The sequence below is a fragment of the Geospiza fortis genome, unplaced genomic scaffold (genome assembly GCF_000277835.1).
Source record: "Geospiza fortis unplaced genomic scaffold, GeoFor_1.0 scaffold40, whole genome shotgun sequence".
Taxonomy (NCBI): Eukaryota; Metazoa; Chordata; class Aves; order Passeriformes; family Thraupidae; genus Geospiza; species Geospiza fortis.
Window position 1 is genome coordinate 26330883 of NW_005054297.1, and position 27719 is coordinate 26358601.

General features: G+C 34.2%; 1 protein-coding gene across 2 annotated transcripts in view; it reads left to right on the forward strand.

Moving 5' to 3' along the window:
• Positions 1-27719, forward strand: part of FSTL5 (follistatin like 5) — a 268544-nt gene that overhangs the window by 117686 nt on the left and 123139 nt on the right. For both annotated transcript variants that reach the window (XM_005415567.2, XM_031066443.1), the window contains exon 5: positions 25908-26104. In XM_005415567.2, the coding sequence (XP_005415624.1) occupies positions 25908-26104 (197 nt within the window). The remainder of the gene's footprint in view (positions 1-25907; positions 26105-27719) is intronic.

Here is a 27719-nt window from a genome sequence, read left to right on the forward strand (position 1 = left end):
AGAAGCAAGGTTGTCTTAGAAAATTATCACTCCTCTCCTAGTCAATGGCCAAGCTCTGTGCTTTGATAGCATAAATAGAGCCTGCAAAAGAAACTCTATTAACTATGTTCAGGTTTTCAAAGTGTGCTTTTTTCCTTCATGTACTATATGATTATAGTTGAATGGCTAAATTTAGGTCTAGTGTTCTGCCATCTGTCTTTTAAAATACTGTAGTGTGTTAATGATTTTTCCTCAGTCCCTCCTTGTAAACAAAATCTGTTGTTGGTTCTTGCTTGAGTAATTTTTCCTAAGCTCTTTACACTATGTGTTGGCACTACAGTCAGTTTGAAATATCCTTCCACTGCATGATAAGTTAATGATCACAGCTGATGAAATTCAAAACAATGTTCTTACAGCACACCTGCTCATGCATGGGGATATTGACTGCAGAAAGGCTTTTATAATCCAACTATGTTTAGTGAACTACTATGCTAGATTAAAGAGAAGAAATTTAAAGTTTAGTTGTGAGTTCTGAGACCACATTTGTTTCTGAGATGCAAAGAGATTCCATGTATATTATGGTTTTTATCAATGCTAATCCTGATGGCACTTCTGAAAGAATTGAATGGAAAGCCCTCCAAAACATATATGTACATAAAATAAAATTTAAGCATGTATAATTTTATATCAACAGCTGTTGTTCAAAGGCTGACAGGAAATGTTGCATGCCTGTACCTGCTGTCTTAAAAAGAGAGAGAATATGAAGATCAAAGTGGCTGTTTGTCTTGGAGACACTGGCATTTTCCCACATTTCCTACATTTGATATTAAAAATTGTTTCAAATATTATGGGAATACCTTTTAGAAGTTTAAGCTTAATTTTTTTTGTAAATAAAGAAAATAGTACATTGAATGTATACCTGCTGTCTGTAAGCCCATCCCATTTTTACTTCGAATCCATCTTCATACCTGAATGTTCCCCCCATATTACTCTGAGCACTAAAGACAGTTCCTAATCAGTAGTATTTCCTTGTGAAAATTCGACAAAACTGCTTAATAACTTTGCTTTCAAATGTCTTATGCCTTTGCATACAGTTATAGATCATTAGGATAAATCATAAGATTTTTAGTGATTTTTTAAATATAAAAAAATACCGACCTATAACACACACACACACAAATAAATATAGATAGATAGACATTTAATAAACTTGATAATTAAATGCACACAAAAAGCTATAGGTTTAAACTTCCACATATGAATGATGTTATCTTATGTAACTTCTTATAATGTACATGTTATCCAGGCTTTCATTTTGCTTAGGGTTTCAGTGAAATACTTTAAAGATTTAGATTTTAGCTACGTTTTGGAAATGTTGAGGGGAAAAAGGAAAATTGAAAAGGAAAACTTGTCATTTTTTTCAAAATAGCTCAGGGCTATTATAAAGGACAGAATCTTGAGTAGTTATGAGCAAGCACCTTGTGCCTAAACCATCTAAGGCAAAGAATGGTACCTGCTAAAATTAAATGAAAAAAGGTTTGTTTTCAATTTTTTTGAACAATCACATACTTTGCTTTACAGAAAAGGTTTGCCAGTAAATTGTTCACTAGTGTTATGTAACACATTAATGTGGACTGAAAACAAAGATGTCTTCCCACCTTCATCCATTTTCTGCAAAATTCAAAACACAGGAATTCTTAGTTTTCTCAGTCATAGGCATATCTTCATTATAAATTCAGTCAAAACATGGGTAAAAAATTGGTTTTGAAACTTCCCTATAGATTTACCTTCATTCTGATCTCAGTGTCCTTTTCATTTAAGAGGAAGATATTCTGAGCAGATGAATTTAAAATTAATTTATAAAAGAACATATTTTTATTAACAACAACAAAGAATGTACTTTTATGGAACAACATTCATGTCCACATTCAACTAGGTGGACAAAAATAAACACTAATGCTATATGCACAGTTTACATGCAATATTTGAATTCAGTTATAAAAAGTTGGCCAATTATTTCTGATGTTTTCTTGTTTGCACTGTACTCGTTTGGAAGCAAATATTCGCCTTGCATGTCACTTCACATCAAAGGCTCCTCACTATGCGTTTCCAGCTGGGCTAATTACCTCTAGCTGTACCATTTCCACTATTTTGCCAATCTCAATTTTGTTGAAAACTAATCTACTGTAGGCAATGAGAAGATAATTATGTAAGTATGTCTATGGAATTATTACATGGCCAGCAAGTCATGCCCACAGTTAGGACTGGAATGCCTCTTAAGTGTTTTTAAATGTGCATAAAATGATTCTTTTCTGACTGCTGCAAGTATTCGGCTTTGCAAAATATGGGGGACCCTAAAATTTTACAGTGCATAGCTACTGTGTTTTTGATAGTAATCTTGTTCCAGCAAAACTTATTCAAAAATCATTGTAGAGGGAGACAGACAATTGATATATAGCCATTTCATTTCCTTGGGCATGGTGTCAGCATTTATGGAACTAATACAGAACATATAGTTAATCTCCTTTGGATTCTGGTTGTTTTAGACTTTTGGAACTCCTGACACCAATTAAAAGGATCAACCACATTTGAATCTATCTGGGAAGAGCATTCTTGGATCCTTCTGGCTGATATAATAAAGTGCTTTCATATCATATTTCTTAAGGTCAGGAAAGTAAAATGGCTGCTCCATCTGTATGACTGTTGTAATTTTATGATTTAGAGATTATCTGTAATACTTGGAAAATTTTAAAACTGGATAAAGACCGAAACTAATTTAAAAAACCCCAAACCAACCTAATTAATTCATGAGTTTAAGAAAAGACACAATTACATTCTAAATATTTTTTAAGGTTAAATTGTACTAATTAGAGATTAAGCACTAGGGAATGTTCATATATTTGTATACTGAACGGTGCTTTTCCATTGCACTTTGACAACTTTGAGTAATAATAATCAGCTTGTTTGTCCCATTAAGGAGCATTGTGGGTCCATAGTTTGCTCTAGGAATTCAGCAATAAGACTGGGTCATTACAGCCCCACCATTTTCTAGGAGCACTGATGCAACATGGATTCGAATCATACTGGTTCACATAAAATGCAGACAACTGTTTACAAAGTGCTGATATGTCATGGAATAAAATGAAGACATTGTTTTAAGAAGAAGATTTATGCAACCTCAATGTCTACAGAATTCTGTCTTGGAAAGAAGCAGATCTCCTGGAAATATGATTGTGCATTTGCTTGATTTGTCCTTAACTGAAATCCTAGTCTTAGATCTCATGGACTGCCATTTCCCTGGGAGGACATTTCTTTGCCTTCAGCAAAAAGGGTATCAAGTCCTTCATATAGGTCTTAGCTATTTGTTATAACTAGAAATAATTTTTAATCCTCACATTTTTTAAAAATAATATTAGCAGGCTTTAAAGTACTGATTGGTATAGAAGTCAACAGGTATGGCCCTAGAGGGTTTTGAGGCTTACGTGATAATAATTGAAGGATTTTTCACTACCTCTATTCTTAAAAAGTTCTAGATGTGTATGCTTTTATTAATTGCTTAACTGAGATTTCTAGCATTATGACATAATTGCCTTTATAAAATTACTGAATACAGAAAAGCAAGTAGGGCTTATTTCTGTATTTTTTATTTCGTCTTGCCAAATTATGAGGTCAGGGTTGCTGATTATGTCCTAATCTTTTTATAGGTAATAGTGTTCATTGTTTGGGTTATCTGTACAACTTTGATATGTTGTTTTGCTGCATATAAACACATTTCATATGGATGTTCAAGAGAAATGGAGAGAGGAGAGATCAGGGATTCTGGTGTTTTGGTTTTTTTGTTGCTATCTGATTTGATTGCTCATTATATTGCCATGCATATGCAGGTGGCAAAATGTGAATACAGGGCATTAACCATTATGTTCATTTACTTTGCCATTGAGGAAGCACAGATGTTGACTATATAATAACAAGGTGTTTGTTGTTGAAGCAGTCCTGCTGTTAGGTCCTCCTGCTACTACAGTAGTTTTCTACTTCAATGTGTTGGAGACGTCTTTTGCTGGGAGCTTGTAACTATATTGTCTATTTTTTAAAATCTGTTTTTAAATTTGTGACTTCTCAAAACAAGAAAAAAAAAGGAAGTTAAGTTTGCATTGTATTCTGCATAAGATATTTCTTATTTGAATTCCTAATATTTTACTCTTTGGGATTGTGTTGCCTTGCTGTATGAACAGATGAACTTAATGTACATTTGGAAAAACAGGCAAAAAGTACTGCTCTGACTTTTTAGGCCTTGTTTCTTCTATTATTTGTAGTTTTGTTAATTGCTGTTTGCTGCATTCTAACAAATACTCGTGCTAAGTTGCCTAATAAATATTCAACTTGAATGTTCAAATCCTTGATAATGCCACTGCTTTGCTCATGTGAAGTTATCTATTTACTGAATATAGTTGAATCTGTAAGCCCTTTACAATTTCAGTCTCGGTGGTTAAAAGGACTTGGATTTTGGAGGACAAGCAGGGAATTTAAGCTGAACAATGAAACAAAGGTCAAAGCTCTAGGGGAGATTTTAAAAAAACAAAAAAGCATTTAATAGAACTACCTATATCCCTAAGGTCTCTATTCATTGAACATTTCCTATCCTTGAGTTTCTAGGAGTTCAGGGCACTTCTGGAGTCCTCAGTGACACTATTAAACCATGTAGTCATGTTTTCTTAACGTTAAAAAGGGAAGAAAAAAAGATACCTGAAAATGAGATACTTTGTAACAGAAGGCTGAAAAGTAGATGATCAGTGGTTCAAGCTCAGTTATTGACAATTGTACATGGAAATAAAAGTCTCAACTCCGAGAAATGTTTCAGCATGTTTAGAACTGAGCAGCCTGGTTAATGACAATAGTCAGCACTATTGCTCCTCCTCTGCATGTGCTTGCAATATGAGCTCACAGCTTGAATACAAAGTGCTATTCAAAGTCTACATTTTAACCATCAAAGCTGTTCATTGGATTAGTCCAAACTGAGAGAGACTCTCTCTCTTTTAGTCCATGGCTATGCCCTCCTCGGGAGCAATGAAACTACCAGGCACTTTAGCACTCCTGAGCACAGCCTGCCAGCCCAAAGCTGTGCAGTTCACTGCTATTGTAAGACAGAATTGCAAAAGAGGACACAGATAATCTCAGCTCTGTTGGACAGAGCGGCCTCATAATATAATTAACAAGCCATGCAGATACCTGAATAATTTGCATGTGCTAAGCACGCACGTTTTCTTTCTTCCTAAGACATATTTTTCCAACTTCATTTTAAAAGCTTTAAAGTTTCCATATAAGTAGAAGAAAGTTAAGAATTTTGTGTCCTTTTTACCATTGCTGATCCTGCAGAGAATTTCAGTTGTTCTGTTTCATGCTAAAGCCTTTAAAGACACTAATCATAGGCATTTAAAGTAGCACAATACAGAATATGAAGTAATTCATAAAAATTGAATTGAATATTGAGAATATTGGACAAATTGAGTTGGTCTTTTCATATGCCAAAGTGATATGCAAAGATCTTGCTGAGTTACCAGTACTGTTATTGGCAGGGTACAATTCATTCCTAAATTTTGCTGAGCATTCACAATGGCACAGTGCATCTGGACCTAACGAAATAAAACAAACCAAAAATATTTTATTTGGTTTCAGGGGAAAAAATTTTAATCTCTCTGGAAAGCTGCTTCTTATTTGTTTGCAACATGCATCTCTCTCAAACAATTGATACAACTTTCAGAAAGAAATGGCAGTCCTTAAACTCAGAATCACACCTAGGGGTTTTTTCCCTTGTTTCCATATCTGTTGCTTTTAATTTCTCTACAGGTCCGCAGTGACATTAGTATAAGTCTCTAGCAGTGCAAACGTACCTGTTGGGAGTTGTTTGGCTTGTTTGTTTGTGTTTTTGTTGCTGCTGTTTTTTGTTCATTTTTTTATTTCTAATACAATGTCAAGAGGTGACAATCTGTGTTACACCAGATTGTCTATTTTATAGTTTTACAATCTTAAGTAAATATGAGATTGATTTCTTATCGATTTCAGCAGGTTACAAAGTATTAAACTGATATACTTATAGCTGGAAATAGTCTCTGGGAGCCAGGATTGTCCTGACATTTTGTTGGTAATATGCAATCAGTCATAATGTGATCAGTCACAAAATCAGTAATATGTGATCAGTCATAGAATATATTTTCAGGAGGTTTGGAAGAAATCAAGTTAACAAAAAGACCGCGAGTTAAGAATTTCTTACTTCTATGCCACAAAGACACTCATATGAACCTTTTATTTTTCTTCAGTAGCAATCATCTTATCCTTGTATTATTTGAGGAGCTTGCTGAACTACTCCTATGCAGTTCACTTCCTAGTACTGCTGGTGCTTTCAGGAATGTGCTGATTTTCCCTCTTAAATTTAGTTTACAGGCTGTGGAGTAGCAACTTAATGAGTAGTTGGTGGCTTGTTTGTGTTCTACTTGAGTCTTATCCTTTCCTCTTAGTCAATAAAAGCTTTTTTTTTCCTTCTGTCATCCTGGCTTGTGACATTTCCCTGAGTAGCTCACTGTGTTTTCTGACACTGAAGTCTGCTCAGTTGCATTACAGCATTCTTCTGGCAGCCTTTTGAATGCTCCATTATGACTTAGCAGTCTCTGAAGATACCTTGTTTGGCAAATTCTAAATGCTTGGTGAATTATTGCATCATGTTCTTCCAAAAATCTATTTTTATCCTAACAGTCAGTCTTTCTTCCCATAATCCCAAGAGTAGCATAATATTATGTTGCCCATTACACAGTGGGTTTTGTATTCTTAAAAGGATTTTTTAGGGGAAAGAGGTGGAAATTGTGTTTATTGGGTCATGATTTTGTTGTTGAATCAAAGTCTCTCTCCTTTTTGTAATGATTTGGTTTAGCTTTATAAAATCAGTAGAAAATTATTGAAGCATCAACTTCTTTAGAGCATGTGATTGTCAAAAGTCAAGCTACAGTTTGATGTCTTTGTCCGACATATATCACTCCATACATAGAGTTCCATTAACTAAGTCTTCTCCACTTGTTCTGCCTGGTTCCAGCATTTTATCTCTGAAATTATACTTGGAAATTCTGCTGTGAAGCAGGTGTGAAACTACTTCCATGTAGCCCCTGAAGGACTCATTGCAGAGTAGATTGGACAAGAGGAAGAATGAGCTAACAGGGATTGACAGAGACACAGTTTGTCTCAAGACATAACTGTAGACTGGGCACATTGATCTGAATGAATTAACAGAGATCTTTTGCAGTTCTTATTTTTGTAGCTAGTAATCTAGATAGATTAGCCCATCAATTTTTTCTAGTCACGAGAATTTTATATGAATCGACGTTGGTAACTCCAATCTTTTGGACTACAAAATTAAATCCCAAAAAATTTTAAATGGTAAATTATTCAGACCCCATTTTCCTGAGCTGCAAAGATTGCTGTGATACTTGAAATAAAATAATACCAGTGCTGGGAAAAGCTTAAAAAGGAAAGAGCTCATCTCCTTTAGAAATTAGACTAGGAAGGAAGAGTTTTAGGAGGTTTTGATTCTGCGTTAACTTGTTGGGTGTGATCTTCTATACAGTTCAGAAGTTAATAGGTATCCAGTAACAAATAGGGGGAAAAACTCATTAGAGCACTTTATTATTGTCTGAGATACCAGGACAATAACTGCAACTGTCATTTTAATAAGTATATAATCCAGCCAAGGAATTTGATGATAATATTCAGATAATGGTGTACTGAATATTCTTAATCTTCATGAGGATGAAAAGTATACCTTCTTGAGTATACTTTTCTTAATTAGCATGGGTGACAACTTTAAGCAGTCTATGTATATAGTATGTGCAGCGTTTCTGGAGTACAAAACCACTTACCTACTTCATGTGGAGCACCACTGAAGACTGAGCTTCCAAACACCCACCTAGACCTACACTTTGCTATTTGAAAGAGAAGCGGAAATAGTAAAAAACCACAGAGAGTAGTCAGAGTGAGGAATCTTTTAGCAAAGTTGTGTCGGTACAAGGACAAAAGACTTGAATTACCAATGTGAGAAGCAGACAAAACAGAGCAAGGCAGCTTTGTCCCTTCTTCATAACAGCATGTGCATGTAACTCCTTCAAGCAGCTGAAGTACCAAAATCTGCATTTACTTTTCCATCCATGTGAATTTTTGAACTAATCCACCTACTCTCATCCTGAATTTCAAGCCAAAGAATTGATTTATGATGAGATTGCATATGCAATGCAAAGTGTTCTTTAAGACACACTGTGGAAATCATTTTATTCTAATGTAAATATTGAGAGGAGGAGGAATGTGTTACTTAGAATAAAAGGAAGAATACAAAATAGAAGAGAGAAGTGAAGAAAATAGAAAAAAATATATTTTCAGGAGGTTTGGAAGTGCTAAAGAAGTTCAAAGGACATTGCTGTGCATGTAGAAATATTTCTTGAGTATTTCTACTGAGGACTCAGTGCAAGATAAATTACTTTTTCCCATAAATACTGTCATTTTTTTTTCCTTGAAAAAGCTACACCCTGTAGTTCTTACTATCAGATTCAGTGAAAACTGTTTTTTATACTGGATTTTTTTTCATTTTATTAACTCAATTAACTTTAATTGGGAGTTTTGAGGAACTTCAGCTAATTGATGCCTTGTTTTGCTAGCATGAAATAATTTGATTTCAGAAAACTCATATCACTGGTTTATATTAAAAATAGATGTATTTTAATGCTTATATATTTGTTTCTTTGTATCATCGTCCTATGCTTCTCTTTTCAAATTTCATGGTCAATGACTTGCGCATAAACTAATCTGTTCAAAGTAGTTAATATGCTGTATTGAAAAAAGTATGAGTTGTGGATTTATTGATTTAGGGAAAAAAAATCAGTTTGTGTATAAATTACTTAGAGTTGGCTTGTACTTATATCTTTGGTCTATCTTGAAAAAAGACAAAATAAAGGGGTATTGCATCTTGCATTTGGTACTTTCAGAACTCTACCTTATGGATGGAAGCTACATTTTATGTTTCATCTTGTTTGGACTAATCACAATACAAAAAATTGTCATATTTTATAATAGTAAATCATAGGAGGACTTGACTTTTCAAAATGCAAATATTCAAGTGAGAAAAGTGATCTATTTTGATTATTACCATGAAAAATCATTAGAATGCTAATGCACCTTCCAAAGGATAAGTTAGTTGCAGTCAGCATGGGTGTTGCCAGAAAATATTTTTAGTATGGAGCAAAATTCAGGCTACCATCCCACACACATTTCTTTAAAAACTCAATTAAAGTTCATTAAGTCCAATTAAGCATTAAATATTTCAACTGCTTCACTTCCCACTTTCTTAATTTTTAAATCTTTCAAGCCCATAGTAAATACAAAGTAAAAGGTATAGACTTGTTTTTAGCTGTACTTGAAAGGCAGCAGAAAAGTCTAAAATTTTGACTTAAATTATTTAGACTTCAAATATGTGGAAATTCAATTAGACTTGGGATAAAGAATATGTATCTTTGTACCATGTTAGTGGGATTTCGTTTTTAGTTTTCTAGTGCATTTTTCACAATTCTACATACTTTTCACAGTTCTACATACTTTTCTAAGCATCTAAGAATATAGCTCTCACTGTGGGCTAAGAACAGGATGTGGAAGACAGCTTTGTAATCTACCAGCAGTAAGCATATGTGACAACTTATTGACTTCACTAATTGTGTTTTACCCATGGAACCATTAAGAATTGAAAGTAGTTCCATAAACTGGTTCTTTGTTTGGTTGGCCAAGTCTGTAGAAGTTTTTTTCTGCCAAAGCAATAGTTTCTCTATGTGTGTGTGTATGTATGTTTGTATTATAATAATTTAGTGTGATAAGTCAAAAGTAGGGTTATATGTTTTTCTCAGTTAATTGCCTTTTCATTAAATTATTGCAGTCCTGTTGGATTTGTAAACTAAATATTTAAAGCAAAATTGCTACTGTTTTCAACAGAGCAGCAATATTAACAGTGACTGAACTGGAAGAAAGTTGTTTTTGATAAATATCTGGGGTGGGTTATGTCCCTCAATTTACCTGTGTAAAGGAATGTACCTGTGTAAATGAATGTGTAGCCATTCAAGCTCTTCAAGTACCTTTGTTGCATTACTAAAGAAAACTGTTTCTGAGTACACATTGTGCTTGTAGTCAGGGTTGACTACTTTCCAAATTGCATGCTATTCTTCAGAATGTGCTCATCTGCCAGCAAATCATGCGATGCCTAAACTGTGTTTTAAATTTCTGAGTAGGCTTGGATAGGTTTGATGATGTACATGTGTTAATAGTGTCTACATATATACTTTTAGAAACAAATAAAACTTGGGAACAGTATTGCTAGTTTTGGAAATTTACCAGAAATTATATTGTATGATGAGGTAACAGTTCTTAGAGATCACTTAAGGATGGTTTTGCAATTTCTCTCAAGGCTGATAGACTAGCTTTACCTAACCCTAATCCATTAACATTTTGGAATTGCAACTAATATTACTATCTAGATGGAGTTGAAATACCCCAGTAATTATAATTCTAACTGTTCACATAAAGGGTTTTTCAGTAAGAGAGCAGATTTCAAATAGATTACACAAATATCTAGGTTATTGTTCTGGAGGAAAAGAAAAAACAAGCACTAAACCAGTGGCCCAAACCATCATCCTACCCTGTTTCCAGTGTGCTTTTAAAAATTAAATGGATCATAAGAAAAATATTAAAATAGAGATTATATTAAAATGTACATATAGGTTAAGCACTATTCTGTCTTGACGGAAGATATTTTTATTTGTTTTATTTTTTCACCAGAAACATAGATTAACTATCTGATTAGTTTCTGTAATTACAACATAAAATAGAAGAGCTCCTTTTTTTAATTCAAGAAACATAAACATTTAATGGGGAATTATAAATAAATTATTGTCTTTTTATGTATAATTTCTGAGGCTTCCAAGCTTGTAACTTAATATTATATTAAGTTATCAAAACCTTTGTGAATGAGTAAAAAATGTAGCTATTATTAAAATATTTTATAGAATCTACTTAAATTTATTTTAGGTTTATAAATCTTCTTTATTTTTGCAGAGATCATATTTTCTTTCCAAATAAATTTTTTTATCTAAGAAGGAATCAATTTTCTGCATATTAACAAATTACTATGAATACAAAAAAATCAAACTGTGTTCTAAAATTTCAGTCCTAAGGTTTTTAGACCCAGAACTGTTAGATTTTACATGGGCATGGAAAAGATGCCCTGTGGAGAAGGACCTGGGGGTCCTGGTGGCCACCAAGCTGTCCATGAGCCAGCAGTGTCCTTGTGGCCAAGAGGCCAGTGATGTCCTGGGGTGCATTAAGGAGAACATTCCAGCTGGTCAAGGGAGGTGGATCCTGCCCCTCTGCTCAGCTCTGATGAGTCCTCACATGGAGTGCTGTGGCCAATTCTGGGCTCCTCAGGACAAAAGAGAAAGGGAGCTCCTGGAGTGTGTCTGGTGGAGGGCAACCAGGATGATTGAGAGATTGGAGCATCTCTTATGAGGGCAGGCTGAGGGAGCTGGGCCTGTTCAGTCTCAAGATGAGACAACAGAGAAGGGGACGTCATCAATGTCTGACAGTATCTGAAGGGAGGGTCTTAGAGGATGTTTACAGGCTCTGCTCAGTGGTGCAGAGCAATGGAACAAGAGGCAATGGGCAGAAACTGGTGCCTAGGAAGTTCCACCTGAACATGAGGAAGAATTTCTTTACTGTGCAGTGACTGAGCACTTGAAGAGGTTGCCCAGAGAGGGTGTGGGGTCTCCCTTACTGGAGATTATCAGGAACTGTCTGGACACAATCCTGTGCTCTGTGATGACCCAGCTTGATCAGGGAGGTTGGACCAGATGTGACCACTGTGGTCCCTTCCAACATTTCCCATTCTGTGACCCTGTAAAGTAAATTTCTTATTCCCTTGGCCTAGTGTTCTCAAGCACGTGGCTTTTGGAATAAGCAATGTTCAACTGTAAAAAGGAAAGTGTTTACTTTCTTTTAACGGTAAACACCATGTTCCTAATTTAATGCAGGGGTAACCTCTTGTCCACAGCAAGAGGCTGAATTTGCTTTTTTTTTAATTTACATGAGTTGTACCTAAGCAAAATCCTTCAGCCATCTGCCACTAGTCAATAAATCCTTTTTTAATTTCCATTAATTCTTGTTAGAAAGATTGAAGAAATCCACCCATCTGTTTGATAGAAACATTATATCTGCAGGGAAAGCGCATTGAGAATTTTATCACTCTTTGCTTTGGGATGGGGGAAGATTATCTAGAGCAACTGCAGTAACATGTAGGAATGTTCAGTGTGCAGTTCTTAGATAAACCTTGCATATTAATTCATTGAGTAAATGAGGAGTGAAATATTCTGATAGTCAAGAATTCAGTGCCAATACAAGAGTGCAAGGACTCATTTGCTTTTAACATAGTTAATCCTACTGTAGTGAGTAAATGAACTCATTTAACAAGTCAGAAACTATCAAAGAAAATTGAGTGGTAGAGAAATAGAAATGGGTAATGGAAAGAGGTAAGCGATCATATTCTGTGCATTTGCCTTTAGGATATAAGTTCTTCTGAACAGATAGCATTTATATTTGCTGAGCATGACATTTTTAGCATTGAACAAATACTAATCTAAATAAATTGGACCTGATTTTCATGTCAGATGGCAAAAGGACAATAACAGAAACCACATCTGTTTAGAGAACTGCTCTCTAAACAGCCCATTTTTGTTGCTGACCAAATACTTACTTCTGTTCTGACAAAATATTTTTCTTCATATCTGACAATATCTAATGCACACCAATAAATGGTTATATGACATATGTCTGGTGAAATTCTACTTAGAGGACTACCTTTGACAAAAAAAAAAATGTCCCCATCAGTATTCTGTGATGAGAAATAGCTTTGGAGGAAAATATTTACTATAGATTGTGTTCCAGAAGGTCATACCATGGCAGCATGCCTTGATGATGAGATAAAAGAACGCTCAAATAACTGGCTAAATATATACCCACTTGTGAATACTAAACTGGGAAAATTTTTGCTGAGAAGAGTTTCTGAGTGTTCCTCAACTCTTTTGCTGAGATATGCAACATAAAATTACTTTATGCTCAGATTTGAGTTCAGATTCCTATATCTGAATCTGACCCTTTGCAAGGAGATTGGTTGGCAAAGTGACAGTGTAGCAGTGATAGTGTTTTGTTTAGCATGAATTGCAATATATACTTATTTTTAATGTATATGTTGAAATGGTGTATTTCAGAAATGTTTGTTACTGGTATGTGCTTTAGCTTCAGCAGTATCTATTGAGGGTGTTCTGTGCTCGTGCATGGCTAAAGAAGTTGGTGTGTCCACTCACATCCTTAGTTTTGTTTTTCTGTCCTGATTTAAAATATTAATTAAAAAAAAAAGTTTAGTGGTTTTTTTTTTTTTTTTTAAAGTAAGACCTACTTACTTTTAAAAATATTTGTCCTTATCATGATGATTTTCTTTTTACATATCTGGTCTCTTTTTCCCTTGGGGGAAAAATGGAATGATAAACTTGCTAACCTGCTTGTGACCTTCACAGGTCAGGAATTTCTTGGTCTACTGTTCATAAACCTGGCAGATGTGAACTTACAAATTTATTCTGCTAACAGTTTTTTTATCTGCCTTTTTCTTAGTGCCTTAAAACTGTCTAATGGTAACCTGAAGATTATACCCAATTAAGGTATAGACTGGTTTCTCAGTTTATAGCAAGAATGTCTGCTCTCAACACCTGAACTGCACCTGAGCTCATGCCTTGTAATTAAGAAGCTTCTGCTGTGAAAGCCAAGGGTGTTGATGTGAGCCAGCAAATGGGTAAGCCTGTAAGCAGAGGTGTCAGTGTCATGCCATGGCTGTGCCCCACTGCCTGGTAAGGAACGTGACTTGGTGAGGCTGTCTCACTTTTTTGCAGTATGTTTTTAGTCTCAGGCCTTTCACACAGAAATCTTTTCCAGTTCTTCTGCTTCAAATTCTTGTTGCCCTCTGGCACCTGTTCAGGAACTGAGACTGAGCCTGTGAAGATGCCTCAGGGATACCTCTGAAGCCTGGGCACTCAGTCAGGCTTAGGAAGGCTGCCCCCATCTTCTTTAAGGTCAGATCAGCTTTATTTTTAGGAGTGCAGCTGAGAATAGAGTGTAATCCACTTTACTGACACACACTAATTTACTGAACATGAGAATTGAGGTAAAATGCTCTCTTCTTAATGAGATAATTTTTGTTACTTAGATTTGGGTACACACCTCCTGTCTCTCGTGATACATAGTATATCCAAATAGAAAGGGTTCTTCAAGGGGGTTGAAAAAATTTATTTAGATTATTCTTAGACTTGAAAGGCCCTTCCAGAAGAAACCTCTGCACATTTACATAAAAATTTAAGCAGTGAATTTGGTGTAGGTGATAGGTTCATATTAAATAACAAATTCCACCTTCATTAGTGTGTCTTCTCAAATTAGTTACTTTTTTCGGAAGGACTTGTGATGCTATGAAGCTGACCACGTATTGCATATTTCATCTCAAATGCAGTCCCCAAATTCTTGACCGTTTGTCTTAGTGGATTTTTGAACAATAACTGATGTTTTTAAACCTCTTACAAGTCAGAAAGGATGAAACTGCTTTGAAGTTTTACAACATACTTCAGCTGACCCACAAATATAACTAGATAATCCCTTTCTGGGAGATAGTTGTTGTCGTTCCTTGCAGTTTCTGTTTACTCTCACACAGCTGTGTATCCCTGCCGAATTAGCTATCATTAACAGCTTTTAACGAAGGTTGCTATTCCCAGGTGGGACTCAAAGTAATTTTAAATGGTCAGGGCATTTCTTGAAGTCACTAAAGTTTTGAAATGAAAAATAGTGTCAGTTCCTTAGAGTTTTAAAGAATTGGTAATGTACAAAAAGGGAGCTCTTAAAGAACTGCGTGTCATGTGCCCTTGCTTTCCAGCCTTTTCCTATTTTTTCCAGTGTTATGTGTTGTATATGCACAAGTGGCCATGTTGCAATTTGCATGCTGATGTATTTTCCAATTCATTACACGGCTGAAACTATTTCTTAACCCTTAGTTTTGCAAAAGATAAATGCACAGGTTCACTTTGCATCTCAGAGAATTCTGGTTACTGGTAGTTTAATTTGGTTAATTAGTATTTACTGTCTGTTGGAGACTTCAAAAATATATTTCCATATCTATGGGAGGATCTTGACTACCTCTCCTTATAACAGAATGGGTGAAGTTGGAAGGCAAAATAAGGTTATTCATTTATAAAGATGATAATCTGTATCTAAATGCTGTTCATTTTATTTCCTACCAATACATATAATGTATTAATTATTTCTGAGAAGTATGGAGGTGAGAATTTTTGGATTCATGTTTTCCCTTAAAGCAAAACAGAATCCAGAAGCAGCCCCCTGTTAACCCAGATCCAAGTATATCTATATTTACAATTCTAAAAAAGCAGGACAGCAATAGTACCAATGACTTTTAACATCTCAGTATTTATCCAGTTTAAGGGTTATTTTTTAATTTCTAAAAGACAATTTTATGTCCATTCTCATCAGTTCCCCTTTATTACATAGGGAATGTAGTAAAAGAAGACAAATAAAGATCAAGTTTCATTCTCAAGGTTATTTGCAGAGTAAGTCTTTCTGGAAAGCTTGCTTTTTCAGAGCTACTAGAATGTCTTGTAAATATAATAACTCTTACTAGTTAATCCCATTCTTTTCTCAGAACAGGAATAATAATAATAGTAGTATTAGCACTAGTAGTAATAATAATAGCAGCACCAATAACATTCCTTGCTTCTATTATGTGGATGTTGTAGTACCCCTTGGTTGTAAAAGATAGAATTCAGTCTCCAAGTCAGATAACAGACTAAATTTGGGTTACTTGTCACTGGTAGGAAGCTCTGAAAACTACCTAACTTGAAAATAATCTCAGAATTAAGATAATATGAAGGTCTTTTTCACCTTTTTTCCCCTCTTATTCCCTTTTCAATTAAGGTCTAGAGGTAAATTTATGTTAAACCTTCATAAATTTACAAATCCTTAAAATAAGATTTTCATCCATTAACACAGTGTGATACATATCACAGTACAATCTTCTTTCCAGTGTACTGCTTTTTCTAAATACTTCAGTCTTTATATCAGTTTTTTATGCCTATGGATACAAGAATGAAAAGACTTCAAAACTAACAGTAATTAATGTTTTTTATTTCTAGGCAGGGATTTTTGAACATTTGTCTTGTGTGTCTTATTAGTTACAATAAGAAAAGTCTGGTACTAGTATGTGGAATTCAGTCAGGCTGAATCACTAGAGATATTGTCACCAGTTTTCAGTGCATATAAAACATATTTTTACATAGTATGCACTTTCCATGAATTTCTTGTACATTACTTTTCGACTAGAACGAGTCTACAAAAGTAGAATATAGTTTGAAAAAATCCACTAAGTAATCTGATAGTAGTAGTACAATTGTATTTGTGCATTTTCTGTCATGTATGGAAAGGGAATATCTTTTTTCAAAATAATAATTTCTTTACCATGGTGTTGTTCAATATAAGAAAATAAAATTGAGGGAATTTTATCTAAATCAAATCTGTGCCTACTACTTCAAGCAACCAACTAAGATGAAATTTATAGATCAAGTTTGTTTCTAGATTTTCTTAAATGAGTTTGTGGATTTAATTTCTATTTAGTACAAAAATAAGAACTGAGGATACTTGTTTATAGCTCCAATTATTTCTATACAACAGCTAGTACTTTATTAGACTGTTCCCACTGTGTTCCTGTTTTTCTGAAACAACAAAAATATAACAGCAGTTAAAATTGCTCTGCAATGGTATCTTAAGCAGTATTATGCAGATATGATTTTCTCATGCTTAACAGGGTAATTTACACCTTTACAACATTAAATGGTTTAAACAACTCATCTTTTTTCTTATTTGCATTTGAACCTGGCTGTTGCTTTATTATCATTAGTATACATAAGTATACATATTTATATAGACACTCTGTTTCTGACATAATTTCCTACCATATTTTCTCTGGAACTGTAAGAGCAATATCATATGTCAGGGGGTTACTTTTCATTTGCCTTTAATGTTTAATGTATCTCTTTTTATTTGTTAACCTGTTTGACATTGGCGCCTGTTTTTTAGCAATCTGAAAATTGAAACAAATGTGTTTTCACAATAGATTTGTGTGTGAAGTTTAAAAATTAGTTTTCCATTTTATTTAGGAAGAATCTGAATGTAATGATTTCTGTAATAGTTTTGAGGAAAACTTGTGCCTTTTCACTAGTTTTATTTCACAGTTAAGGGTCTTTTCAGTATGCAGATGTTAGTCTAATTCAGTCACTGAAAAATTCTCTGCTCTTGGCCTTTGTTCTCATGGCTCGTTCTCCATAAACCAGCTGAACCTGTATGCCTTCAAGACTGTGCAGAAACTTCACGAAATTTGTGGTGGGGCAGAGCATTTTAGTATGGTGTGAGATGAGAATCCCCTAAAGGGAAATACCCCAAAAGACAGCCTATAATGTCCTTTTTCATTCAGAATTTGTTTTTAGAGACTGGAAGCCTATTTACTTCGAAGTCAAAATTTGAAAGGAGGAAAATACAAACAGCAGATGTGGGTGTAACACTTCTACAAATAGACAAGAATTGTATCCCTTTTGCAGGTCACGTATTTTGAAATCTTACACTCCCTCCCTTCATTTATCTGTGAACAGGAGACATACAGAATGAAAACTGTCAGTTTACATCATCTATTGTGAGGGTTAGATGTACCCGAAATTGCCCTGTGGCACATGCTAGTTGACAGGTTGAAAGTCCATATTTGAAAGTGTTGGGTATTATTCTATGATCACTGTCATGTTTCCATACATAAACCAGACCACCTATTTCAGAGGTTTTATATAAAATTTATATAAAAATAATTCTGTATTAAAACACATTTATAGGAATTCAGTATTCAATTCAAATATTGTTCTATTTTCTCTAGGTAGCCTATTCTGTGACTGTGAAAGAAAACAATGATCAAAACACTTTTTAAGGTTGACTGGTCAAACTTTGTGCATAATCTGAGAACTTTGCAAGGTTCACACTGCACCTCTAAATAGAAGTCTGGTTATGTAGACCTGGCTTTTCTCTTGCATTGATTTACACCACTCTAACTTCAAGTACGAGTCTGAGTAGAAATTCAGACACAAGTGTGTGTGATGCCAAGTTATTGTTAATTTTTGGTTCCATATATATATATACACACACACACAAATAAAACTGAGCCTCCTTTTCTTATAGCAAAAGACCGAATGTAACAACTTCTGCAACTAGCAGCAAAACCCAACTGTGCTAAAGGTGAAATAAAGGAAAAAGTAGGCATAGGTGATGGTGGAGAAGAAATAGAAATGGAACAACAGAACTGTCTTTTTCTTTCACCCCCAAAATCTTAGTACTGCTTTAGTTTGGCTTAGCCCAGTCTTCATACCTTACCTTCATAAACATTTTAATACTCCACATTTCTGGGAAGCTTTTGGGAAAAGGAAGATTTTGACTTAATATTTCATCTGTTTCAGTCGCTTTCTGTTTCTCTGTTTGTGTTTAATAAGAGAGAGCCCTCTGATACACGCTTCCCAAGAAGCAGAAGTAGAATTCTGCATAGATTTTCTGGTGAGGCTTACATTCCACAAGTGTTTTCTTGCTGAATGTGGAATGCTTTTTTTCTTTTTTTTTTTTTTTTAATGCAGGCCTATAGCATTTTACAACTTTCATAGCATCACTTTAGATACTTCAAGTCAAAAATTGTTTAAGCCCTGTGGGAGGAAGACTAACAGCAGCAATGGTTGCATTAACTCCACTAGAGGGGAAAATAAAATGCTGCATTAAACTTCTGTCTCAACCTTCATTTTTAATAATGCCTTCCTTTGGGACATACTGATTTTCTCTTTTTCTCTCTCAAATTTCTTTTAAAGAGGACCAGGAAGCCGAGATTATCTTGTTAATGTTATGCATTAATGTTTACTGATGAAACAGAAGGTTATTTTTTTTTATGATGTATGAAACAAAATTTAAAAACTGATCTAAAAGCTTGAGCTGGATACAAGAAAACACCAAAACCCTTCATTTGTAAAATGCACTCATTTTCATCTCTTCTTTACCATGGTATGATACCTCAAAGTAAGCATGAAAGACATGAGAAGTTCTGAGAAATGCTATCACTGTATGAAATCAGTGTGGATTTGAGTTGTTTTGCCACAGGGTCAATCCTGTAGAAGAGTCGTCACTGTATGAAATCAGTGTGGATTTGTTTCGCCACAGGGTCAATCCTGTAGAAGAGTCCTGCATTTTCCAGTTTTAGACTAGCACCGCTTACAGTGTTTGTGATGCTAACATGAAGTCCACACAACCCCAACATTCACTGTTTTCTCAGCTGTGGAAAATGATGTTTTGCTCATTACTGCCAACCTGCTAGAGCTTTCAAATGCCAGCTTGAAGGTGAAAGTTTATATGACCTGTTTTCTTCCATCCAGAGATCTGTGATATAACAGCTACTCTGCATTAACAACCAGAAGAACAACACAGACCACTACCCCAAAAGTTGATTTCAGTACTTTTTGCAACTGATTTTCAGTTAGTTTTTTAGTTAGTCTTTATGCAAATTTATTACAGCTTCTGCTGTCTCAGCCTAGATGGCATTTCTCTAAGGAAGATCTGAATAGTATATCTGAACTATTGTTTAGGCACTGAAAAGCTGTTTATATGTGTTCCCAGATAAGTCTGGACACCAGACTTGTGCCAATATGTGGAATTAAGTAAAATTATTACTTTTGTCTTATGAATTTTAATTTTGAAAAATTGCAGAACATTTTAACTGATGGTATCTGAGGAAAGGACAGCATTATTCCTTATTTACAAAGTACAGCTAAGGCTTTGAAAATCTAGATTAATTTCTGTTTTATATACCAGCTATGGTAATTAATTAGAAATATTTTTCAAGGACAATAACAAATATAACTTTAAACTTTTGTATTTATGTGTCTGTCTCTGGATAATTGCATGGTTTGTTTATGTGGGAGCTATTTTTACATGTATATTCTGTAACAAGAGAGAGCACTGTCGAACATTCTTAAAAAATTTTGTAGCTATTTAAACCTTTTTGCGCAACAGAATTGAGTAATTGAAGTCCTTAACACCTAAGTATCTTGACTTTGGCAGTAATGCCCAATTTAGATTTAGATAAGTGTATATGTCATTAGAAAGTTTGGATGGATGCTACACAATAAGACGGAAAGCAGCACATCTGCTGTGTGTGAATTACCCAGGCCCCCAGTCCTCCCAAAAAAACCAAAAACCCAGAAGCCAAACAGAGATTCAAAATGTCGTCTTTTTTTTCCTTCTTTCTTTTTTTTTTTGCTAATTCTGAATGTGTCAATCTGAGCAGCTGTTGGGCCAAAATTTGCAGGCCTGAAATCTCATGTTTTTTTAAAAAATGGTAGAAAATTCTCAAATTCTCACCTTTTATTTAAAACATAGCTTCAACAGTGAAAAGTTTTGATATTAATCCCTGTTTATTTACTTTGAGTGTAAAGCTTTCCTCTCTACCTGCCTCAAACTCTGGGCCATGGGTCAAAATTTAGTTCTATTGTATGGGTGAGATTGTTTCTCTTCTAGGTCCAGAACTTCAGTGAGGAGACCAAAGAATAAGGGTTAAAACTTTTGACCTCTAGATTTGGAAGATACTAGTTTTATATTGAAAAATAAGATATTGTTAAATGATATCTGACTTGAAGTTTCTTTCAGATAAACCTAAGCAATTTCGGTGTCTAAAGTGTCCCTTCAGTTTTTAGGGCTACAAGTAAGATTACAACTTTCATGCTTTAACTATAGACAGATGTTGAGAAATAGCTGAATGGATGAAGACCTTCAAGTTTCCCCTTATGTTACATGTGAAATTGATTGATATCAGATATGTGCATGTGTATGTGCATATGAATGTGTGTGAGCATATCTGTATAGTTTTCTATATGTATGTATGTATATATATAAAATCTTGGATTAATTTCTCATGTTTGCTCCAAGCAATATAATTTGTGATTTTGCAGTGAATTGTTTTGGTTAATTAGGTTATTCTGAATATGTTCAGAATGTAGGAGGTTAGAAGTTGCTGCTTATCAGGTCTATTCCATTTCCTACAATCTGATTTATGTATATGTCTGTTTTGGATTATTTAAAACTGCTCATATGAGATATGCTTCACTGAAAACTAGTTACCATGTCTGAAAGATCCAAAGTTATTTTAGTTTTAAAAGAATAATGTGGAAACCATTTGTGCTATATAGATAAAAATCTATCAATATGTAGAGATAAAATTCAGTGCAAAATCACAGATAGCTCAGAATCAAATTGTATCTTGGCTGCTGATGTCTTTTGTAGGGATAAACATGCTGTGAATATTAGCTTTCTGACACAGGGGTTATTCCTGCTAAATGGAGTGGCTCAGGCAAAGAAAGGCTAAACTATTAACCATGAATTTGGTGAAAGAACTGAGAAATCACATGGTTTGCTTTATTGTGTTTTTGAATATGTGCATTCTTTTCTTCTTTGTGTATATTAGCGTTTTTCTAAAAACTATGAAATACAAGAATCTGATATCTCACTTTGGATGTAAGAAGTGTTCCCTAAATTATTAACTTAGCTGATTCTTTATTATTTTTCTGTAGGTATTAAGAATGTGTATATTCCTTTCCCACATTTTCATAAAGAATTAGTTAATTTTGTGATAATTTTTTTCTCTTACAAATTAAGCACAACTAATTGTTAAACAGAACTTCTTTTTCTGTTTTAGGCAGATACCAGCATTCAATACTGTCTAGAAGGACAATAGCACTCAAAATCTAACTTTGAGCTGTTTCCTAGGTAACAGGGATACAGCTACAAAACTGTTGCACTGAATGGAAGGAAACAGCAAATGTTTCCATTTTTCTGCTATTTTTGAGTTTGAATGAATTAAACCCTAAGAATATCACTATTTCAGAAAGAGCAAGATTTGGAACTGGAGACCTGCACTTAGATTCTGTTGTGTTTGTTCTGTCACTTTTAGGTTTCTGCACATCTTCTATGATTGCACCGACAATGGCATAAAACTTGTGAAATAAATCATAGTAGAGTTGTTTTTTTTTTTTAATTTAGGGTTTTTTTGTTTGTTTTGGGGTTGGTTGGTTGGTTGGTTTTTTTGGAGAAAAACTCTTATGTAATAGAACTGGTCCTTTCCATGAATGAAACGAACAGGAAAGTAATATTTGTGTTTTCTTTTTCTATTATTACTTTCTGGGATTTTTTCAGAAAATCACTATTTATTTTTGTAGGAATTCTAGTTCAAAAATGAAAGAAAAAAGTACTAAAAAATGGAATTAAGCTAGTAAATTATGTACATGTTGGTTATCCTTTCATGTATGTAGCTAATTATATAGAATTTAGTAGGCCTTTTTGGAAGTAATATGATTGTAGTGTATTCCCAGTAGTTTGTCTTTCTCAATTTTGTTAAGCATAAATTACTTTTCCTCACTATAAAGGTTGACATACTAATCCCCATTTACCATTCATGTGTCATTGAGACAACTGTTTCACAACTAATGCTTACTAAATTAGAACATAAATAAAACAACTGAGTTTTTCTTTGTGCTGCTACTCCAGCCTGGGGGAGGTCTCTTGTAAATAGAGCTTCATTCGTGTAATTTAAACACCAGCTTCACACTTCCTCAAATATTGCAGTAAAAGGCAATCATGACAATGAGAAGCAATTTGTTAATGAAATTGTGGCCTGTGTTCTCTAGGAGTCTCTCACTGTTTCCTTGTGATTCATTTGTCTGTCAGTAACATCCATCCCTCATACTTGTCCTTAAATTACAGATGTTGGTGTAAAGACTACTTTCAATTATGTATAGAATTGAAAAGGTTTTAACGTAGTATAGCTGTGGAGACCTGGTTTACCTCAACCTTAGTTAGCTAAGATCATAAACTGACAGTTCATCTCTCACTGGCTTCAAGTGAACTGCTAAAATTTGTAGCAATATTTAGAAAGTAGGTGTTAGATCAAAATATAAATTATATAGTATTTCTAACAGATGACTTTGCTGAATTTGTGAATGAAATTTTCTCTACAGGAAGTACCCAAACTTGTGGCATTAGCAGTCTCTTAGATTTTGTATTAGACAGTATTTATGTTTTTTATTAAAAAATGATACAAATAATTTTCTCCTCTGGTAAAATGTATAAATGGTTTATAAACATGCAATATTTAAGTGCTCTTATAGGACTATTATACTAGCTACAGAAGTTTGTGCTGTGCAAGGAGAAGTAGAAATGTCATGGAAAAGATGTTTTTGAATTCTCTCTCTGAACAGGTGTTGTGGCAGAATGCATTAGTTCATTTTCCTTAAGTTTTAGATGTAATGTTAATGTTTAAAGTACATTAAAATGTCTTTCCTGGACTGTGATCAAACTTCTTTTACAACTTTTTTATATAAACTCTATTTGGAGTTAAAAGTAGAAACACAACTAATTATTGCAATGTTTTTCATGATCATGTGATACATACATTTAATTGTTTTTCCTCTTAATTTGCATGACTAGTAAAATCACTCATGGAAATATTTGTGCAATTTGCACATAGTTGTCTAGAATTTATAATTAAATAATCTTCAGTATTCAAATGAATATTATTGCCTTTGTTGAGTTTAAAACCTCTTTTCATTTCTTGGTCAATCATTAAAGGGAGAGACATGGTTCTGTGCTTGAAGGAAAAAAATCATCAGTGTGAGTTTCTCTTTTAAACTCAGATGTGAAGCAATTTGTCAATGCTACTGTGACAAATACATGATTTAACAGATATTATTAAGAAAACTAACTCTTTTACTATGTTCTGTATCTGTACAGAATAGCTCTTTGAAGGTTTAAACTTGCAGAATGAGGCTGATTATTTTAGGGGCTAAAATCTAAATGTGGTAGCTAGCTCTGATAGCCATACGCTAGCAAGTACGAGTTGTCTTGTTTTCCCTGCCATCCCTGCCTCGAGTGCAGGCAAAATGGTGTTAGTCATCACCTGCAGCCAGACTGTCTTTTCAAAGGCACCACAGCCAGAAAAGTTTTCTAGGGGAGACAAAGATGGTACTTATTTTCTGGCCCAGTCTCTTGGAGTTCACCCAAATGAATTAGAATGTTCAAGTTAAGTGCTCTTTTCCCTCCCCACCACCTGGAGCCTGCATCCCTTCAGATGGCAAGGTTTGCTCACTGCAGCTTCAGAATGCCTGAGGAATAAACATGTTTCCCTACTGAGTATTTCTGCATTAGACCCCTGAAAAGCAGTCACACAGAACTCAACTCTTACAAATTGTATGGCCTCAATCTCTATGCCCCTGGCAGATGAGGACAAATATGCAAATACTATGCATAGCTTAGGCTGTCAGTTAAATACAACTTGGGTCTGTCTATTTCTGTTACTTAAATAGCTATGTAACAGTTGGTGGCTTTTAGAAAAACCAAAACAAAAAAGGCTAGAGTGGTTTTGATTCTAAAACCATTTTTTCTTCCGTGATTTAATATCTATCATAAATCTTTCTCTTCTAGATCTGAGTCTTTCTAGGATGGGGAGAGGCATTTAGGAACTTTTTCCCTCTCTGCCTTTTGTAATGTCCGTGAACATGTTCATAGTATCACCATAACAATGCATATGCCATTAAATATACCAAAATAATTAATTCCAGTCCCATACATATAAATGAGATGATTCTTAAAAGATCCATTTACAAAAAAAGCTGCCTACATAGTTTCCATGAGGTAAATAGTTGTTTCTCATAAATCCTTGTAACTTCAGAATAGTGACTAAAAAGAAGATTGCAAGATAATTTTCTTTGCTAATCAGTATATTGCTGTAGTCTTGAATTTACTGCTTGAAGTTAAGTATTGGCTAACTGAAAATATACATCTGCAACAAATTCATGGTGTTAGGCTGGTACACATTTGCATGTCTCGTCTTATAAAAAGCCCTTGCAAAATCCTAAGATTATCTTAATAAAAAACACCAAACAAACTCTTTTAAGCTGTTTCTCTATCCAGTTTAAAATATATAGCAACTGACATAAGAAAAAACCATGCATGCATTACTTTGTGGTTTGCTTTAAAATAAGTACTGACTGTAATCATTGTATGCAGGACATTTCTGTAACATTTTCCACTTTGTAGAAGACTTGATGATGAAAGGAGTAAATCAGATCTTGTCAAAGATATCCTTTCTCTTCCTTTTGCCATCCCACCTTTTCTTGTTCAAATAAGCTTGCTATGTCCAATAAATGAAAAGGTAGAGATAGCTTATGAGCACTCAAGAGTAATTTCTGCTTTCTGAAGTCAACTATTATTATGAAATATATAGCATATATTTTTTCTGTCATATTTGCTGGGGTTTTTTTGCATACATTGCATTTCTACATTTATATGAAAAGCTTTACTAGAGGTAAAACTTTAATAAATCTTCAGATGCACGTTTACAGAATGATAATTTTAAAAAGTACAGGCTTGGAAACTGTTAGAAGTTTCCTTAGTTTCTATAAAAAGAAAACCTTGTCTAAGAAAATATCTAAAACTGCAATACTTTGTTTTTGTTTTAATTTGAAGTCCAGACAAAGAAATGTTATGGTTCAAACTACTACAGAATTAATTTCTCATCTCTTAAAAGAACCGTGTTTGTAGCACTATATGCTCTTTCATGTTTTGGTTTTGTTTTGTTTACCTTTAAACTTTTAATAGGAAATCAAGTTCCAAATAATCTTGTTTGTGTATTTTCTTTTCAGGAGATAAATGCAAACCTACTGAATACACTGAAGTGAAAAATATGTTACTGGATCTACAAAACCAGAGATACATTGCACAATCAAAAGATAAATCTATTGGTGAGAAAATGGCATTAAAGAAACTTCTTACAGATCAAATGTTCAATTATTTTGATTCAGACAACAATGGACTTGTGGATACTAATGAGTTATCTCAGGTAAAGTTTAATTTTTGTTTCTATTAGCACAGTGACTATTCAGATGTCTTTTTCAGGATATGTACAGAGGGAATATAATTTAGAAAATGTGGGTCTCTGAGATTAAATACTTAATTTGAGAATTTTTGAATGGCTAAATTATTCAGAAATTCTGTAGTGATTATTTAGAGATTTGAATATAATGCTTTGAAATATGCTGCAGTGTGTTAGAACACTCTAGGCTGCTGTGACCATGAGTTGTTTTATTGCATGGCACACTATCATTAAGTCCAAGTGTATAGATGTATTGTAGAAGTTGAAAACAATTAAAGTAATGAGGTAAATCACTTCTGTAATACTAAAGAAGTGTTACTGCTTTATCTTAGTTAGGGCTAGAGAAGTACAGAAGAAATCTTGCAAAGAGAGTTCATGGTGGTCTCTAAACAGAAAAATTTAACTAATAAGAGATCTAAACCAGTAATTGCTGCTCTGGTAGGCATAGCAGCACTATCTTTAATCTACCTGAAAGGATTGATTCTATTAGAGAGTGTTGACTGGGCAAATGTACCTTGATTATTAGAAACCTAATTATGGCTAAACTGTATTAATGAGTCTAATACTAGGCAGCTGATTAAAATTTTTAAAAATAGCATTTTTTAGATGTGAGTGTTGAACATTATCCTGTTCATGGATATGGCAGTGTTATGAAATATGCTGGAGTTATCATTTCCATACAGCTAACTTTGAAAATTTTAGTTGCAATTCAAAGGACCAGAGGGAGATTGCAAATATAGGTATCACGGCAGTACTAACACACTATTTCAAAAGATTTATTTAAAAATATTTTTCTGTACTTTTCCAATATTGATTTTTCCTGCAGCTCTTAGAGTCTTTCAGAACTTCAACTTTTAAGGGACTTTGATGCCTGTATATATCTTATAAATAATGATTTATTTATGAAGATATAACATAGATAGGAATCACATATATAGATTTGCAAACTATATTTAATTCTTCTTTATTCAGTTACTACATGTGTACTTTTCCTTTTTGTGTGCACATTAAACATAGTTTTAAAATAATTTTAAAATTTATTTTAAAATAAAATTATTGTGCTTTCAAACTTTCTATGCATACTTTTCCCAACATGCTTTTTTTTATTTCTATAAAGAGGAATTTATAATGGCAGATGTAAAGTAGTTCTTTTTTCACAAGTATGGAAACAAGTCATCCTCAAACCCCAAATATGTGGGTTTTGGTTTTGCTAAAACTCATTGCAGAAATATCAAATTATTCAACCTACAGATGAATGCAAAGTAAATTCATTGTTAGTGTTGTTTGCATTGTTATTGTATGACTTGGAAAGGCAGATACAAGAGACTCAATTAACCCCATGAGGGACCCATGATGGAGCAGTCAGTTCCTGAAGGACTGTGCCATTTGGAAGGGACCAGTCCTGGAGCAGTTCAGGAGGAACTGCATCCCATGGGAAGGACTCATGTTGGAGCCGTTCATGTCTCCTGTAGGAGGGCAAGACTGAGAGGAGATCTCCCTCTGAGGAGGAAGGAGTAGAAAAGAGAACATGTGATGAACTGACTGCAGCCCCCATTCCCTGTCCCCCTGCTCTGCTGGGGAG